At 41.3% G+C, this 13,208-nt stretch overlaps 1 protein-coding gene across 3 annotated transcripts in view; it reads left to right on the forward strand.

The window, feature by feature from the left end:
- The window catches only part of PARP2 (poly(ADP-ribose) polymerase 2), a 70,547-nt gene extending 62,393 nt beyond the window's left edge, over positions 1–8,154 (forward strand). For all 3 annotated transcript variants that reach the window (XM_077461151.1, XM_077461153.1, XM_077461152.1), the window contains 4 exons: positions 2,184–2,283; positions 4,054–4,152; positions 7,535–7,659; positions 7,742–8,154. In XM_077461151.1, the coding sequence (XP_077317277.1) occupies positions 2,184–2,283; positions 4,054–4,152; positions 7,535–7,659; positions 7,742–7,901 (484 nt within the window). In that variant the 3' untranslated portion in view covers positions 7,902–8,154. The remainder of the gene's footprint in view (positions 1–2,183; positions 2,284–4,053; positions 4,153–7,534; positions 7,660–7,741) is intronic.
- The last annotated feature ends 5,054 nt before the right edge of the window (positions 8,155–13,208 follow it).

Consider the following 13,208-nt stretch of genomic DNA (forward strand, 5'->3'; position numbering starts at 1 on the left):
TTTCACATGTGACCACATGGAAATCTGAATTTGATTCTCTTGTCAGTTCAAAACCACCCCTTTGAACCTATACAGAGATATTCTGTCCACTGTTACTCTAAGGTGGTGTTTTTTGCAGCTGGTGACCTTATCCAGTAAAGATCCCACAAGGGAAAAGAAAAAACCTAACCAAATGGGACTTTACTGGTACCAGAAAGGAACGATTACACAATGTATAGGTATAAAAAGTTATATTTTTATTACAAATATTAATAAAAGGACAATAGATAAAACAGAGTTTACAGTATGCTGTGCTATTGGCCATATAACTATGCCAGCCAAAAAAGCGCAATGGTGAAACACCTTCATTATACTTTTGTAGGCGTGATATAGGAGGTTGACACATTTTACTCTTGGCTTCATCAGAAACTTGTCATCTTGACTGCAAAGGTAACAAATAAAAGGCCTGGCCAAGAGAAAGACACAGTTACCTGTCTTACGCAAGGACCTTCCTAAGGTAGTTTCAGCCTTTCACCACAACTAGGACATTGTTCTTCCGTCCCTTTGTCTGGCTTCAGTTCATCATGTGATTTCCTCTACTACCTGGTTGTGGTTTTGATCTGTGAGAGTTTATCCCTCAGCCACTGCTTCCTTCAGAAACCCTGACTCTTTGCTATGCTGGATGGTCCCTGTAAAGGTGAACTAGCTTCTAAAGCCATAATTTCACAGTTGGCTCAGGCAGACTGTTATCTAAAGAAACGACAAGACATCACTAGCACTCTGTTGCAAACGTTTACACCTTTTATTTGTGCAATTTCATGTTAGTCAGAGAGGCCAATCGTTTGGAATTGCGCAGGGTCCCTTTCCAAAGGCGACATAGTTACCACTTAATGAAGGGACTCTACCCGGCCCTGAAACAATGGCTTTTTTTTTTTTTTTTAACTATAGTGACATTGCATGTATATATGTTTTTTAATGAGTGTTGGATGTATAATTGTTTTACATGGCACTTTTCAATACAGTCACTACAAGCACCCATCTGTTACCAAGGTTAAACACTAAAAGGAGTGCAGTCCTCTTTAAATCATATGGCCTTTATTTAAGGGTATGATCTTGGGGAAAGGGTTCCTCTCTGTCCTGTCAAGGCACACTGTCTTGGGCTCTCCACCATCAGGCTAATGTTTCACAGATTTTGTAAGGCAATCACCTAGTCTTCTGTTCACACATTTTCCAAATTCTACCTGGTAGCTGTATTGATGCCAGCTTTGGGTGTAAAGCCTTGCAAGGTAGTCCCTGGTTCTTTCTCTTACTAGTGAGACTGTTAGCTTTTTTTTTTTTTTTGTTTCTTTGTTACTCACTCCTCAGTTTATGGGCCAGTTCACACCACATGCAGTCCAGTGCATTTTATTTATTTATTTTCTGCATCGAAAACTCATGAAAAGTAGGTTATATGATTTCCAATGGCATAGTTCACATCAGCGCTTGCAGTTCCAGAAAAAAAAAGTAAAACATGCTTAATTTTTCCTGCAGTGGACTGTACTGGAATGCTGTAAAAAGCATCAAAACGCACTGGAACACACATGTCCTTATTTCAAATTAAGAAAAAGAGGGGGGGAAAATTCACTCATTCATTCATGGACTGCATCCAAAATGTGTCAAAAACGCACATGCAGAAAAGCATCTGGAACGCATCCGGACTGTGTTTCTATGGTGTGAACTGGCTCTGAGTGCTTTTGGATGTACAGAAGAAAATGGTATTTTTTACTTACTATAAAATTATTTTTGGGACACAAGTCCCACCTTTTAGTGTTCTATGATCATGCTCCTGGTACTGCTTTGTTAAAAAATTGAGGCATGCTGTTAACAGGAGGGGTTATCCTGGGCTGGCCAGCAGTTTTTCAGTTTGCCAGTATCCAGTCCTTTTGTAGGTTGTAGTATAAGCCAATTAAGATTTTTGTGTCTCTCAGTGTACTCCAAGAAAATAATTTATTGTGAGTATAAAAAGTCTTATTTTGTTTTTTTTTATGTTCTGTAGGTTTCAGGTGTATAGTGTAGGTGTATAGTACATCAAAGAATATCTGCATTTGCAATTTTTTATTTATTTTTTTATAATTTTGTCAACATGTTTGTATAGCGTTTGTGTATGTGGTGAAACAATAAAAAAAAAAAGCTGAATAATTATATAGCAATGTTTGTTTCTGAAGGATGCTTCTGTGGCATGGATCTCGTCTGTCTAACTGGGTTGGTATCCTTAGCCAAGGTCTGCGTGTGGCTCCCCCAGAAGCACCAGTAACAGGATATATGGTAGGTAACACACTGATGATGTATAAAAGAGAAGCTGGCCAGCACAGAGCGAAAAATCATTTACCGGCAATTATTTTAGGTTGGTGACAGGTTCTTTTTAACCACTTAAACTCTAGAAAGGGTTTACCCCCTTCATGACCAGACCATTTTTTGCTATTCAGCACTGCGCTATTTTACCTGGAAATTGCGCGGTCATGTAGCGCTGTACACAAATGACATTTATATTATTATTTTTCACACAAATAGCGCTTTCTGTTGGCAGTATTTGATCACCACTGTTGTATTTTATTTTTATTTTTTTAATTATATAACCAAAAAAAGACAGAAAATTAAAAAAAAAATTCTACTTTCTGTTATAAAACATAACCAATAAAAAATAAATTTAGACCAAAAAGTAGTCTGCTACATGTCTTGGTAAAAAAGAAAAAAAATCTCAGTAAGTGTATATTAAGACCCCTTTCACACTGAGGTGTTTTTTAGGCCCTACAGCGCTAAAAATAGCACCTGAAAAAGTCTTAGCTGCACACCTACTGTAAAAGCCGGAGTGCTTTCACACTGGGGCGCTGTGCTGGCAGTCCTGTCAGCAGCTTCTTTGCAGCGATGTAGGAGCGGTGAATACACTGCTCTTGTCCATTGAAAACAATGAGGCAGTGCTACTATACCGCCGGCAAAGTGCTGCCACAGCTGTGTTTTGCAGGCGTATTTAACCCCTTTTCGGCCTCTAGCGGGGGTTAAACCACCCCGCTAGTAGCCGAATAGCACCGCTAAAAATAGCGCTGCTTTACGGCTGATGCCCGGGTTGGCCCAGTGTGAAAGGGGTCTAATTGGTTTGTCTATATAAGATGGTATATGTACTTATGTACTAGAATTTATGCAGCCATATTGGTAATGGCGGTGAACAGCGACTTAGAGGAAGTAAACCCTGATGGGTTTTGCTTGCTGCAAAGCCTGCAAATGAAAAGCATAATGGGCCGATTATGTGCCACTTAACAACAAAAGAATCCAGCGATGTTACTGTGTAAGCATTGTCCATCTTCCTTCCGGGCTGCGGACTCCGGCTCTGTGATTCGCTGGAGCCGCGTGACGTCATTCCCACACCGCGATTAACGGCACAGGCTAGGGAAGAAATTGCCCTTCGTTTTGTTTCTTCCCCACGCATGCACCGTTGGAATTTTCTGCAAACTACAAGTGAAATATCTCCTAAACGGCGCACAGAGATATTTCCACTACCTATAGGTAAGCCTTATTCTAGGCTTACCTATAGGTAAAAGTCCAAAAAGTGGGTTTACAACCACTTTAAGTGGGACTGTGATAGTGTGGTGGGAAATCTGGTGCTAACAGACCCTCGCTGGCAGGTACACTAACTAACTGAAATCTATAATGACACTAATATAGTGATCAGATATGTGTAATATGTACTGCTTTTAGTAACAGATCTGGCGGTTTCTTCTCTCTGTTTAGCAGGGAGAAGAAACCACCAGATCAATTATTGGTGTACAGAGCCCTTTGTGTTTGTGCTGTGATTGGCTACAGCCAATCAGCAGGTTTTGGACATAAATCATTGGGCCAAAATCCCTCTGTAATGGGCCCCTAACCCAGAACAGGCTGGATAGCATACATTTATGGGATCCAACCTGCCCCTGTACTGTGGCTGGGTAAGCAGCTAAGTAGTCATTGTGGAACTTTCTTTTTTTTTTATCTCTTATAGTTTATGCGTACATAAAAATAACTGCTTTTGGACGTAATAATTGCAGCATTTTTTCCCTATAGTTTGGCAAAGGAATCTATTTTGCTGATGTCTCTTCAAAGAGTGCAAATTACTGCTTTACCACACGTGATAAGAATGTGGGAATTCTTCTTCTGTCTGAGGTAATGTCAGTTGGGAATTTCTAACACTTAGTAATTCTGAATTTCCAAAATTACAATTGTTCAGCAAGAAAATGTATTGAAATTGTTGCTTATCAATGAGGCTCCCCTATATAACTATAGTCCCCACTATGTGGGTAAAGCTGGCCATACCTGGACAAATTTAAGTCCTTGAACAATATGGCCATTTCTATTCTTGAGAAGTCAATTTATCGATCGAATTTTTATCAAAGGGCTTGTTGTAAAATTTCTGCTTGATTAGCACATGCAGCCAATGGAACAGTGTATGCTGATGGTGGGGAAACTTTTTCTGGAGCTCTGTTCTCGGTAACGGCACAGGCCTTCATCCAGTTCTAACTGCAACTTTACTTTGCAAAACAATGTCTGCTGGTCTAAATCCCTTCCATGAGATCTGATCACTGCCGAGGTCAATCCTTGGCACTCCCTGCAGGGAGTAATTTTGCTCCTTTCTCTCTTAGGGCTCAAATTAAAGCTGCTTTTACAGGCATGTGAACTTTTATTTCTCTGGCTAAAACTTTGAAGAAGCTTGTGCTTTTTTTGAGTTTTTATTGAGCTTCTTTGAGCATAAGCGTTTTTTTTTATTTTTTTTTCACAAACCCTCTCCTCAGCTTTTTATCTTTTTTTTGTGTGCAATTTCACGTGTTTTTGAGCACTTGGGCATCTTTTCTGCTCTAAAGTTCTTCTCAAAAACGTGATGGTGGGGGGGGGGTTTTCTGCCTGTAAGAGCGTATGCCTGTAAACTCCTGAAAAGTCAGTATGCATGGACACATTGGCTAACCTGAAGGGGAGTTTCTAGGCAGAAAAAAATGAGCGCTCAAAAGCCTGTAGGAGCAGCTTCTTTGAGATGCAGTGTACATGAGCCCTAAAGTTTCTCTACTTTTACCTACCCTTGTCATTACAAAGATTAAAGGATCTTTGTTGACCCCTCTTGGGTATTCTGGATCAAGGTGTCATTGCCCCAGTTCCTGTGGCAGAACGGTGGTTTTACTCTAGTCTGTTCGCCATTCCTAAACTCAAAAGGAGCATTCATTACATTCTGGAACCCATAATTCAAGGTCTTCATTCAGGTCCAAAACTTCCACATGGAACTGACCAAATCTGTCATTGTCTCCACCGGGATATTTTATGAGTTTTTGTCCCTATCCTTCCAGGGTATCAGATTCTGAGATTCCTAAGCTTTGCAGTGGAGGCCCTACATTACCAGTTTTTGACTCTGCCTTTTTTTCCTGCATCTTTTATATTCTGTAAGGTTATAGCCCCAGTGCTAGCCTTGCTGTGCAACTTCATTGTGGGATACTTCGAACTCTTGTTAGGGAAACTGTCAGCACAGGCTTTATGAGACAACATGGCGGTAGAAGAATTCAAATGTGTCATGAACCTTCAAGCTCCATGCACACTGGGCTTAAAAAAGTATGTTCTCTTTGGAGTGTAAAATGCTCATATAGAGCATGTTTTGTACAAAGTTTAAACGATTTTAGGAGAGATTTATGTTTTTCTGCCAGTAAGCTCCAATCAGAAACGCGAAACAGAAGGGTTTTTCTTTCCTTCCTCCTAAACGTTGATCTCAAAATATGCTTGTAATTGTCCTATTTGTGCATGGACACATGTAAAGAGATCCTCTAGTGGAGGCTCTGAGATCAGTACACCCTGATCTATTCCATTCCTCTCCTGAAACTCCCTCCTTGATGCAGGTTCAAAATGGAGGATCTTGCAGTCATCCTTATTTCTCCCGATTGGCCTGAAGTTGAGGTACACCGAACTGGTAATACTCCTGGGCTCTACTAGATCATTGTGATCTTCTGTCCCAAGTAAATATTTGATATCCCGCTTTACATTAGCCGGATTTAACAGTATCGCTGTTGAAGCCCAGATTCCAAGCTACAGCGGCATCTCTGAGTCTGCGATTTTTATGATGCTAAAGGGTAGGAAGTCTACTTCTGCCAAAGGTCATCATCGTGCCCCACTCCACCGTGTCCAGAAAGCTCACGCACCAGATACTTTTAACCTCTTGTAAAAAAACAGAATCAAAAAATGTGCTTGCTGGTATAACCATAACCACTGGTCCAATTGGGAACTGGAACACACTGTTAGGGAAGGATACCTGGGAATGTTATCACTACGATCCCACCTTGTTTCAAATGGGTCCTCTTAGATACTCTGGTCACTTATTAGATGGTAAGCCTCCTATAGTGTAAAACTGTTTTACTTTATTCAGAAATGGTTGAAACTGCACTTACATCAAGCTAGAGTATTGTATGTATATAAATAGCCGTTGGTTCACCCAATGTGCATTCCAGCAAAGTGGAAGTGAAATACTGGAAGTCCCGTCCTACGTATTTTGTTTATTGAAGTGTGACATTCTCAGGAGCAGGAAGTCGCAGCCTTCACCTCTGCTATCTATGATCAGGGTGACGTTGCACTGGGATGACAAAATGCGTAAGACTTTTAAACAGATTAAGTTCCACCTTTTTCCTCTCGGGGGAGGCTTTACTAAATCTGTGAGTGCTTTTTAACATCAAGCAACTGTTTTCCCAGATTTGCAAAGCTGCTACTTCTTTCCACATGTTCTTTAAGTGGATATTGCAGCCTCATCTAATGCCAGCTTCAGTTGACTTTCTCCCTCCCTGTTTTTGTGCCTGTTAGCATTTGCTTTGCTGCCTACCCCTCAGTTGAACTGCTTTTAAATTGTTTAAAAGGTTAAAGATTACTTTTGTCCGTCAATAGATGAGAAAGAAAATTGAGTTTTTGTACTTATAAAATTTCTTGGAATTCGTTAAAGACCAGTCCCTCCCCTCTGATTTAATATTATGCTCTCTGCACTGCTTTAAATACAGTACTAAGGCGCAGTGGAAGGAATTATCCTGGGCTGGCCTACAGTTTTTTTTTTTTTGTTTTGCCAGTATACAATCCTTCTATAGGCGGCAGTATAACCCAAAAGTTAAAGACTGTTTCCCCCAATGAAATCCAAGAAAAAGATTTTTTTGGCAAAGTGAAAAATCTGATTTATTTGTTTTGTCCCCTCACTTAGCTTTCAAGGGCATACATGTTCTGTAACTGAATATTAAAAGGGTAATCCTCTGAGACTAGTTTCTAGGCGGCTTGGTACTGGAAGGAATTGTATCCAGGTCTCCCTTGGTGACTGGTGTTTGTGCTGGGGCTGAAAGTTTGATGTTCTACACAAGCATTTTATTGCCAAACAAACACATACCAAGAAGAGAGCACAAAATGCAAGAAAAGCCTTTCGTTATTTATTTAAAAAGGTGCTTCACATTGTTTTGATTCATAGACTGAGAACCACCTTTTGTAAACCTTTAATTTTAAATAATAAAAGCATTGGTATTAAATGTATATTCTTCTGTTTCAGGTTGCGCTTGGTGAGTGTAACGAGCTCATAGGTGCAGATTATGATGCTCAGAAGCAGTTGAAAGGAAAACACAGCACGAAAGGTGTTGGTCGTAGTATTCCAGACCCAGAGAAATCTATCACGCAGTAAGTTTTTTTCGAACTATATGAACTGATTGATGTTGGCTGTTTGAGCATTTTAACCGTTTCTTCTTTTTTCATCTTTCAGTGAAGGGACACTGGTTCCATTGGGGCCTCTGATAGACACAGGACTGCAGAATACCGATGGTTATACACTCAATTACAATGAGTACATTGTATATGACTCTTGTCAGGTCCGAATGAAATATTTGCTGCAAGTGCAATTCAACTATGAATCTCTGTGGTAATAGAATCGTTGTGTGGGAGAATCAGCACTTGGGTCATATATAGGTTTTAAAGGGTGAACAAAATAATGTAATGTGGCTTGAGGTAGATGGTATCATCAGTGGGGGGGCCACACCTCTGCCAATGTACTTGATTGATCCACATTTCAAAATACAACTATGTAATTTAGTCCTTTTGTACTGAAAGCATCACGTGTGAGCAAGTGTCCAGCACATTTTGTATTACTTAAATAAACTGACAGTTCGAAAAATGTAATTGCATTTGTTCCTTGTTTATCCTGCCTGCACCAGGGTTATTGGCACATTTGATAATGCCACTACACTCAGTCAGAGAGTGTTAGAAAACAAATCCCCCACCAAGTACATCAAAAAAGCACATTAATGGTTTGTGTTTCAATAAGGATTAAGAATGCGTGCTTGCTATTTTATCCAACAAGTGTGTCCTTATCTTATTTGGTGTAAATAGGGGACATAATGGAGATGTGGTAAAACCCCTAATGGCATACTACAACTTGTTTTCCTGTACACTACTTTTGCAGTTTTAGAAACTGTGAGTACCAGCACATTAATGTTATATCCCTTTTCCTGGGAGTACAGGTTTTCACAATGTCATCCGGGGTGATTTGCGTGTCCAGTTACTATTACAATGCAGTAAAATATGCACACTTTCGCATTGAGTAGTAGTTCATGCAGTAAAAAAAGACATGGTTTTGAGCGAGAAGAGAAAAAGTGAAGTGGCATAGCTGGAGGTATTACAGTCATGCTTGCATATCAGGTGAAATGGGCCGAGCATATGTTTCTTTTTATTTTACCTGACATATGCTTTAGCTGACCCTGTCGGCACTCGGTCCACTAAGTGTTCTCCCATGCTTTCTGAAAAAGCCTGCATCCCTTTAGATGCGATTTCCTTAGTGCAGACTTCTGGGAAATACAGTGAGCCAATTACACAATCCAGGAAATTATAAAAAAAAATAAAAATCGATAAATGGTGTTGCGCTACCAAACATAAATATTAACTAAAGTGCCTAGTGCATAAATATAAAGTGAATCACATGTATTTTATGGAGAACTGATTACAGAGGTGCAAACCCCACTCAGATGAATTTTATAATTAATATAGCAATCCCTCAAAAAATAAATTAGTTACAAATATTCAAAGTGCCTGGTGCCTGAATATACACTATATAAACTGTAAAAAAAACTTGCGTATTAAAAATCTGTAGATCAAATATTACAAATAGCAGCCTCCAAATGTGCAATAATAAAGTGCAAAAAAAATACCAAGAAAAGAATCAAAACAAGTGAAATAAAACAACAAATTCGATAGATAAGGGCTGTGAATCACACAGTGCAAATAAATAGTCAATAAACAGGATGGAGTTTAGTGACATTAAGTGACTTATTAATCTTGTGCCTCTCCAGTGAGATATGGGTGGATTAATACTCCTGAAGACACGTGGCACTGATGACAGATGGCACTAATATGTGGCACTAATACGTGCCACCGATGACAGATGGCACTAATACGTGGCACCAATGACGCGTGACACTGATGACAGATGGCACTGATAAGTGGCATTGAGGACATGTGACACTGACAACAGATGGCACGTGACACTGACAGGTGGCACTGATGACAAATGGCACTGATACGTGGCACTGATGACAGATGGCACTAATATGTGGCACTGATGACAGATGGCACTTATACGTGGCACTGATGACAGATGGCACTGGGGACAGATAGCACTAACAGGTGGCACTGGGGTGGATGGCACTGGGGCAGGATAGCACTTTTTTTAACTTTTTTTTTTTTTTTTTTTTTACACTTACGGCCGCTGCAGCCGTTCATCTCTCCCCTCTCACACTCTGTGTGAGGAGGGAGAGCGGCGCTGAGAGATGATCTCATATGTTTACATATGAGATCATCTCCCATTGGACACGCTGATCGCGCTGTAAACAGCCGCTGTGATTGGCCGTTTACAGCGATCTGTGTTTGCCTGTCTCCGGGGGACACGGCAAACACAGAACTTACCCGATGCGCGCCCGCAGCGGCGTGCATTGCGGAAGTAAACAGGACGTCCAGGGATGGCCACCCGGACAAAAGCGCCTGCTCTACGGCCGTCATTCGGCTATAGGGCGGGCGCGAAGAGGTTTAATATTTATGTTTGGTAGTGCAACACCATTTATTGATTTTTTTTTTTTTTTTTTTTTTTTTTATATTTTGGTGGGGTTTGCACCTCTGTCGGTGGTTTGCTGCAACCAGTTTTGTTTGTTAGCTTTGTTTATGGTAGCACGGGGATACTTTAATATCTTTTTAATCAGGAAATAGTTTCTAGAGGGCTGCAGATTGAAAAGGAAAGGTAATTTTTTAATCACATTCCATTACAATATGACTTGAGTCGCAATTTGTATATGCTATATTATTTTTATTTTCTTTTATTTGCCATTTTGTTTCCCACGAAAGTGGAGTTACCCTTTAAAGTAGGGAAAATGAGGCTTGGATTGTGGCACGGATTAGAACATCCACGTCCTTTAAAGCGGAGTTCCACTGTTTTGTAAGTTTATTGAAAGTCAGCAGCTACAAAAAGTGTAGCTGCTGACTTTTTTAATAAATAAACACACACCTGTCCCACGGTCCAGCAATGTGGCAGCCCGAAGCCTCGCTCCTTCCACGGCACCGACATAACTACTGTGGGCAACCCAGCTGTGACAGCTTGCGGCTTCACAGCTGGGCGCACACTACGCATGTGTGAGGCGTGCTGCGCTCTCCTAGTGGCCAGGCAACGTCACGCATCCCAGAAGATTGCAGAGAGGGAGGGTCTGCCTAGGGGGAGAGGAGGAATCACCTAGGTGGGGAAATGGAGAAAGAAGTGGGACAGAAAGTACCTGTCAAAACCAGGTACCCATTTCCTTTGCTTTTTTAATTTTTCGCTTCTAGCTTTCAGAGTTTGTAAAAGAACCCCCCCCCAAATAAATTTGAGTTAATAAATTGCAAATTTTTGTAACTTTTAAATTGCACCTTTTTGCGAAATGGTGAAAATTTTACGTATGCAAAAATATAAATATCCAAATTTCTCCAAAAATCTGAAAGTTTTAATTTTTCCCTTACAAAAAGCTTATGACCTCTAGAATAAAAAGAAGGTGCTACTGATTTTTTTGGACCCCGTGGTATTTTCGCAAATGTTTATCAAATCCAATATTTTTGCTAAAAATACACTAAAATTATTGGCAGATAAAAACACAGCTAATTTTACAAAATTCCTGCTAAATTCCAACTAAATATAAGCTTAACCTGTATGACGGTGGCCTATGTCAATCACCAGGGAGGAACAAAGAGTGTGTTTGTGGCCCTAGAAGTAGCCGGCGTCCTCAAACGCTCAGTTTCTGGGCATCTCTGCCGTCCACATTCCAGAAATGGAACACTGGCAGGCAGATTACCTCAGTCGACAAGTGTTGGACCATGGGGAGTGGTCCCTTCGCTGGGTTGTGTTTCATCAGATATGTCTTTGATGGGGCACTCCCGAGGTAGATCTGTTGGTGTCCCGGCTCAACAGAAAGGTACCAAGGTTTGTGGCCAGGTCACGGGATCCTCGGGTGGATGCCACAGGCGCTCTGGTGGCCCCGTGGGGCAAGTATCGTCTGATCTATGCCTTTCCTCCTCTCAAACCTCTGCCACAGCTTTTGCGCAGGATGGAGACGAGGGATTACGATCATTCTAGTGGCCCTGGGCTGGCCTCGTCGGTCTTAGTGCGCCGACCTGGTGTGACTGGTAGCCGATGCCCCTTGGCGGCTGCTTCTCAGGGAGGATCTACTGTCCCAAGGGCCTATCTTCCATCGTGCTTTACAGTTGCTGGCTTTGACAGCCTAGCTGACTGAAGGAAAGGTTTGCCTACGTTGGTGGTCCTGACACTGCTAAAAGCTTAGAAGTTTACCTCCTAGGAAGATCTACCACCGGATATGGAAAACGCACATTTCATGGTGTGAGTCGATTGGAGGTCACCCTCGTTCCTTTTCGGTGGCTCGGATTTTGACCTTTCTTCAACGGCGTATCAAGAAGAAATTGACCTGGAGTACCATCAAGGGCCAGGTGGTCTTCTTTCAGCATCCCCTGGTGCATACCTTTTTATTCAAGCGGTTTGACATCTGACTCCATCGGTGCAGTCTCCTCTATCGTGGTGGGATTTAAACTTTGTCCTTTCAGTTTTCTAGATGTCTCCCTTTGAAAATATTCAGAAGATTCCCCTGCTTAATCTCTCCCAGAAGGTGGCCTTTTTGGTGGCTATCACCTCTGCTTGCAGGGTGTCAGAACTGGCGGTGTTATCTTGTCGTATACCTTACTTGGTGGTCCACAAAGATAAGGTGGTTCTTCGCCCTTGTCCGTCGTTCCTTCTCCGTCGTTCCTTCCTAAGGTAGTCTCTAATTTCCATTTGAATGAAGACATTGGTTATTTACTAAAGGAAAATCCACTTTGCACTGCAAGGGCACTTGAAAGTGCACCTAAAAGTAAAGTCGCTGTAGATCCTAGGGGAACATGCAAGGAAAATAAAAAACAGCATTTTAGCTTGCACATGATTGGATGATAAAAATAGCAGAGCTTCCACTCATTTCAGATCTACCCCTTAGATTTAGAGCGAGTGCACTTGCAGGGCAAAGTGGATTTGCCTTTCGTAAATAACCCCCATTGTGTTGCCTTCCCTGTGTCCCAGGCCAAAACATCCTAGGGAATTTGCCTTGCTTATCCTGGATGTGGTTTGGGTGATTCAGGTGTATTTGGCAGCCACCGAGTCTTTTTGGCCCATCTGACACTCACTGTTTGTTTGTTTTTGATGGATGGGCCAAGAATGGGACTGTCCACTTCTTCTGTGACCATTTCTCGATGGATCAGACAGATGGTGACTCAGGCCTATTCTGTCAGGGGTCAGGTTCCACCTTTCCCTGTTACAGCACACTCTACTTGGGCACTTAGTGCTTCTTGGGCCTTCTGTCATCAGTGGAGCAAGATTGCAAGGCAGCCACCTGGTTGTCGGTGCACACTTTCACTAAATTATCCACTTGCTTACTGGGCACTTAAACCCCCTCAGTCCCAGACCAATTTTCAGCTTTCAGCGCTGATGCACTTTGAATGACAATTGCGCGGGCATACAACACTGTACCCAAATGAAATTTTTATCATTTTTTTCCCACAAATAGAACTTTCTTTTGGTGGTATTTAGTTACAGCTCGGAGTTTTATTTTTTGCTAAACAAACAAAAAAAGATGCAAAAAAATAAAAAAAAATAAAATCAGGTTTTAATAGTTTGTTATAAA

Source organism: Lithobates pipiens, unplaced genomic scaffold (genome assembly GCF_037356315.1).
Source record: "Lithobates pipiens isolate NorthernLeopardFrog02 unplaced genomic scaffold, aLitPip1_a1.2 Scaffold_3, whole genome shotgun sequence".
Lineage (NCBI taxonomy): Eukaryota > Metazoa > Chordata > Amphibia > Anura > Ranidae > Lithobates > Lithobates pipiens.